At 36.0% G+C, this 6,713-nt stretch overlaps 1 protein-coding gene across 1 annotated transcript in view; it reads right to left on the bottom strand.

Moving 5' to 3' along the window:
- SYCP1 (synaptonemal complex protein 1) overlaps window positions 1-6,713 on the bottom strand; it is a 281,813-nt gene that overhangs the window by 36,524 nt on the left and 238,576 nt on the right. Inside the window, exon 23 of the mRNA XM_012644589.1 lies at window positions 5,160-5,333. Within this exon, the coding sequence (XP_012500043.1) occupies window positions 5,160-5,333 (174 nt within the window). The remainder of the gene's footprint in view (window positions 1-5,159; window positions 5,334-6,713) is intronic.

Genomic DNA, 6,713 nt, shown 5'->3' with positions numbered 1-6,713 from the left:
GAAAGAATTCTATATTCAGCAAAACTATCTTTCAAAAATGAAGGAGAAATTAAGATATAGCTAGATAAACAAAAACTGAGAAAACTTGTCACTAGTAGACCTTACCTACAAGAAATACTAAAGGGAGTCCTTCAGTCTGAAATAGAAGAATACTAGTCTTGAGTCCACATGAAGAAATAAAGAGCACTGGTAAAGATAACTGCATAGGTAACTATAAAAGATAACATAAACATGCCCTTGTACTCTCTCTGTTGTGAATTCTCTGGTGGATTAAAAAAAGGGGGGGGGGCACTGAAGAGACATAGGCTGGCTGAATGGGAAAAAGATACAAATCAAGTATTTACTGTCTCCAGGAAACACATCTAACCCACAAGGCCTCATTCAGACTCAAGGTAAAGGGATGGAAAACAATATTCCATGGAAATGGAAACCGCAAGAAAGCCGGTGTCGCCATTGTCACATCAGATAAGATAGACTTCAAATCAACAAAAGTAAAGACAAGGATGGTCATTATATGATGGTGAACAATTCAACAAGAAGACATAACAATCCTAAATATCTATACACCTAACATAGGTGTTCCTGGATCTAAACAAAATGATAAATAGCAGCATGTGTCACCAAATTTAAAGTGTATCTTTTATTGACAGCATGTAGTTGGATCGGGCTTTTTTTCAGCACTCGTTCTGCCAATTTCTGCCTTTTGATTGGAGTGTTAAATTTATTTGTATTTAATATATTTACTGATAAGGTAGGGTTTACTTCTACCATTTGTTATTTGTTTTCTATGTGTCTTATGTCTTTTTGTTCCTTTGTTTCTCCATTAATATCCTTTTTTAAGTAGATACTCTCTACTGTGATATTTTAATTCTTTTGTTTTTTGCTGTATTTTGGACTTATTTTCTTAGTGATGGCCTTGAGGATTATAATCAATACTTTAACTTAAAATGACGTAGTTTGAATTAATATTAATGTAATTTCAATAGTATACAAAAACTTTGCTCTAATATAGCTTCATTCCAACCCCCTCTTTTGTGTTATCGTTGTCATAAAAATCACACATTCATATATTGTAAGCCTGACAAAGTATTATAATTATTGCTTTATGTGTTTATGTTTTAAACCACATAGGAAGAGAAAAGAGGGCAACAAATGTGGGAAAGTCTCTCCCTGCAGCTCCTGGAATCCTAGGCAGCATTGTATCACTGCTGTTCGCTGTTGCAGAATCCATTTTTATTAGTTATCTACTGCAGTGTAACAAATTAGCCAAAACTTAGTGGCTTGAAACAACAGTATTCATTATCTCACCATCTCTATAGGTCAGAAATCTGGGTGCAGCCTAGCTGTGTCCTTTGTTTCAGAGTTTCTCAGAAGGTTGACATCAAGGTGTCAGCTGAGAGTATAATCACCTATGAGGAAGGATCTGCTTCCAAGCTCATTCACATAGCTGTTGGCAGTATTCAGTTCTTTTGGGCTGTTGGACTCAGGGCCTCTCTGTTTTGTTGGTCAGAGACCATCTACACTTCCCTGCCACATGGGCCTCTCCAAAATGGCAGCTTGCTTCATCAAAGCTTTAGAGAATACCAAGAAGACAAATCAGTCATTTGTAACCTGATCACAGAAGTTAGATCCCATCACCTTTGCTATATTCTATTTGTTAGAAGCAAGTCAGTTGGTCCAGCCTCCAGTCAAGGGGAGAGGATTACACAGGGGCACACGTACCAAAGGGCATGGGTCACTGGAGCCATGTCAGATGTTGAATACCACAACATCTATTCTTTTTTCTTTTTCTGTGAGACAGAGTCTCGCTCTGTTGCCTGGGCTAGAGTGCTGTGGCATCAGCCTAGCTCACAGCAACCTCAAACTCCTGGGTTCAAGCAATTCTCCTGCCTCGGCCTCCCCAGTAGCTGGGAATACAGGCATGCACTACCACGCCTGGCTAATTTTTTTCTATTTTTAGTAGAGACAGGTCTTGCTCTTGTTCAGGCTGGTTTCGAACTCCTGAGCTCAAGTGATCCTCCCATCTCGGCCTCCCAGAGTGCTAGGATTACAGGAGTGAGCCACTGCGCCCGGCCCACACCATCTATTCTCTACTAGCTGGCAAAATCCCATGGTGTATGTCAAGTCTCCCCCACTGTGCTTAGGGAAGGCAGACTATGGTCCCTTTCTCATTCTCTGAAGGGAATCATGTTGAGACTGATCCCTTTGGGAGGATCCTAATTTTCTTCCTCATTGATGGCTTTAGATGTGGGTATAACACAGCTCTGGCAAGAACATCTGACTTGGTATCTTCTGGGGCTTTCCAGGAAAGGTTTCTCTTCTTCATAGATGTTTTTTTTTAGTCTACATGTGACACTTGGGAGTGATTTGTTCAGTCTCAATCACCCAAACCTGCACCTGCCTGTCTGTCACTGTGAGATAATAAAGGCCTTGATGTTTTAAATAAATAAATAAATAATAAAAATAAATAAATTCAATGACACAAATAGGTTGAAAATAAAAGGGTGGCAAAAGATACACCATGCAAACAGTAAGCAAAAGAGATCTGAAGTGGCTAAACTAATATCAAACAAAATAGACTTTAAAACAAAAATTGAGATAAAGAAGGATGTTTTATAAGGGTGAAAGGGTCAATCCATCAAGAAAATATAGCAGTTATAAACACATATTACCTAACATCGGGGCCTGAAATATATGAACCAAAAGCTGGGAAAAATAGACAATTCAACAATAATAGTCAGGGACTTCAATACTCTATTTTCAGTAATAAGTAGAACAACTGGACAGAAGATAAGCAAGTAAATAGAACACTTTAACAATGCTATTAACCAACCAAATGGATATTTACAAAATTCAAAATATGTCAATATAACATACTTCTTTATAACCAAGGGTCAAAGAATAAATCACGCGGAAATTACAAAGTACTCTGAGATGAATAAAAATGAAAATACGACATGCCAAAATTTATGGGATGCAGTGAAATCAGTGCTTAGAGGGAAATTTATATCTGAAAATGCTTTCACTAAAAATTAAGATCAAGAATAGGGAAACGTGACAATTAAATGCAATTTGGTACCCTGGACTGGATCCTTGAACAAAAAGAGAACATTAATGGAAAAACTATGAAGTACAAATGAGGTCTGAAGTTTAGTTAATAGTAATGTACTCATGTAAGTTTCTCAGTTTTGACAAACGTACCACAGTAATGTAAAACATTAACAATGGGGGAAACTGGGTGAGGGCTATTTAGGAATTCTCTGTATCACCTTTACACTTTTCTGTAAATCCAAAATCAATTACAAAGTAAAAACTTTATTTAAAAAAAAAACTAAGGTCACCGCACTACCAGAATGGCTAAAATAAAACAGATAAAAAATACCACATGGTGGTAAGGATGTGGAGCAACTAGAACTCTCATTCACTGCTGGCTACAATGTAAATTGGTGCAGTCGCTAAAACACACACACACACACACACACACACACACGACAGTGTGTACTAAAATGAAATATATGTACAGCCCCATAAACTCAGCAACTTCACTCCTAGGCACATACTCAACCAAAATGTGTACATGTCAGGAACCAGAATTTTTGTAACAACCCTATTCATAAAAGTCCAATCTAGAAACTACCCAAATGTCCATTAATAATACAATCGATCAATAAAACGTGGTATAGTCACACAATGGAATACTATACAAAAATAAAAATAGTCCACAACTTCAAGTAACAATATGGACAAGTCCCACAAACATCAAATTAAATGAAAGAAGGCCAGGCAAAAATACATACTGTATGATTCCATTTGTAGAAAATGCAAAAACAGGAATATCTAATATTAGAAGCTGAGATAGTAATTGGCCTTGGTAGAAGGACTAGTGATTGGAAGGTGGAACAAGAGGTGATAGACAGCAATATTCTGTATTTTAATGTGGGTGCTGGTTATAAGGTTATGTTTTGTTTGTGAAAATTCAAGTTGAATATTTAAGATCCGTGCATTTTTCTTAGAAACATTTCAATTAAAAGTTGTTTAAGGTTATTTTTTAATAGAGAATCATAGAAATAATTTCATATTTTAAATATGAAATAAATAAAACTATAGTAAATAAAACTGAATAATTTTATATAAAAGCCTCTCTAAGCTATATAATACACTTATTTTCATAATTTTCACAAGATATAGAATATTGTATATATACATATCAGGATATGAGTGGGACTCCTCCTTTTGCTCTGGAATTTTCAACTGGCACACAAAACTGGGGGGAAAAGTGCTAATAATCCATATTTTAAAGAAAGTGACCTATGATTGAGGCCAGATCCTTCTCCGGGACTTATTAAAAAGTGATAGAACAACCCCTATAATCAACAAACACTTCTCTCCTTTCCAGTTATTTTAAGAAAACTGTGAGGGAAAAGACATAAAATATTAGTTCAGAGGGACAGAGACAGGTTGAGATACTTTTTCCTTCAACTCCCAGAACAAGTGAGGCAGGAACTCCAAGAGTATACTTACAAGGACAACTAGGGGTGCCTACAAGAAGGGAAGACTGACATCACATTCCCTAGTTAGATATTGAACCTGGCAGCCAATTTGTTTATCTGTCTTTGTATTTAGCTGACCAGATGAAAAGGAAATTAAAGAGAGAGAAATAGAGAGGAGAAAGAGGTCAAAGTAGACCATTCTGCACTGCCATTTAGCATGGCAAAGTTGTATGAATTCCCCATGGATTAAGTGGATACATGTAAGACAGAATTGAGCCACCTTGCTAGTGGCAACTGCTCCAAGATGACTGTTAAGTAAAGGACTCTAGCAGCAAGATGATGTGGGGGTAAACAGCAAAGGGAGGTAACTGGGGTGATAGTGTAAAATGTCAAGTCAGAACGACATTTCCCACACCAGGGACTTATGCATTGGTAAATGACCAACAAGTTATAGAATTTGCCCAAGATGCCATTAATTTGTGGACAGTGATAGAAAAAAGTAAAACCATATCATGCTGATACCACAAAAAAGTTGAAACTTTCAAGAAACTAGTTTTGGGGGTATGTGTGTGCGCGTGAGTGTATGTGTGAGATACCAGATATATACTGATACCAGAACCTTCTTTTTTTTATTAAAAAATTACTATCTTGGAAATTTTAGACACCAACCTTTGGTGTAGATAAAGTACGTTTGGCAGATGTCCACAGGTAGTCTCTTCTATCTTTGGATTTGCCATGATCAACTGATGTGAAATTTCGAGATATATTTTGTGAAGAAGCTGCTTTAGAATCAAATTTCCGATAACTAGTTTCAGGTGTTTCCAACAAAGATGTCTGTGTTTTCTGCATTGAATAACAAAAGTGAATAAAACCATCATTAAAATGTCATTTTAATTATTTATTTCTTTAAAGCACAGCAACTAGTAGAATTAACACTGAAATAAACAAGAATTTACTCCCAAATTCATTACTGATAAGTCTGAATAAATTGTATTAATCCTCTTTGTCACTTTATTTGCCCATTTAAGACAAAAATGGTATCTTCCCTTCTCTGTCTTCACAGAGCTGCTATGAAAAGAAATAAGATATCTCAACTCTCTATTTGACCAACAGTTAAGGATTCTCTAAAATACAAATCTCTATTCCTAGTGGCAAAAAGCCTTAATCTGTGGTTCGTTCCAATAGCCTAAAAGCCAGAGGGCAATTTATTTTCATTTTCATTCATTCTCTTTCATGCATTGATACCTCCTCTCTCTTACCTATAAAAATATTAGCCTTTCCCTATCTACCAGCCTTACTTGCCTCCAAAAACAAGGAGAAAAAATTATGAACACAAAGAATGAGAGAAATTTTCAGGAAAAAACTCAGAAAATAGCTATTTGCTTCAATTCTAAAAGTAAACAAATTGCAAATTTACTCTAAATATTTAAACATTATTTCCACTCAATTTCCTCAGCTCTCTTTCTCTCTACCATTGTATTCAGCTTCTTTAAGCAACCAGTCTACCTTTCTAATAAAACCTAATAATAGTAGCTTTAGTGGGATCCTATATGAAACCCACGTTCATCACTTTCTATTTTACCACCTCCTTTGGTGACCACCATCTCCATGAATACAATCAAGGCAATCACTCACATGAAAGAATGGAGCATCAAATAAGGGGGACTTTAAGGACAAAACTACAAAAGCATGGAGGTTGAACTTTCAGTAAGTTTAAATCAGCAAAGTATAAGAGGCAATTGCATGTACTATAAAAAAACATTAAATTAGAAGCCAAGTACAAAATATGTTCTTTTCTCCTGGATCTTTTATTATCTTGCCAGGTGATTTTGAGTAAATCTCCAAGTATTTCCAGGCTTAAATTTATCCACCTATAAAATCAGGAGCTAATGAGATGATCGATCATTTTATAATCCTTTTTCCAACAGGTATTTTTTGGTAGCATTTTTTCACAGAGTTGAATTTCTGTCTCCTTTTTCCTACATATTTCTACATCATAGTTGATGACACGATTTTGATTAAAGCAAATTTTTTTCTGCTCCCTGGATTCATCAGGGGTCATCCCCTTGGAACCTCCAAAGTGTAACTGCTTTCATGAACAAATTTTTCCTTCCAATAGGCCTGAGAATGGCAATTTAAACTCACTGCCCCATCTTGTGGCCATATCTGAGAATTGACATTTCCCTGGTAGCCTAAAAGAAAATGTTCAAGAATACTGAACTG

Source organism: Propithecus coquereli, unplaced genomic scaffold (assembly GCF_000956105.1).
Source record: "Propithecus coquereli isolate 6110/MARCELLA unplaced genomic scaffold, Pcoq_1.0 Scaffold215, whole genome shotgun sequence".
NCBI classification, from domain to species: Eukaryota; Metazoa; Chordata; class Mammalia; order Primates; family Indriidae; genus Propithecus; species Propithecus coquereli.
Note: the sequence above shows the minus strand (reverse complement) of the source record. Positions and strands in the feature narration are given on the sequence as shown.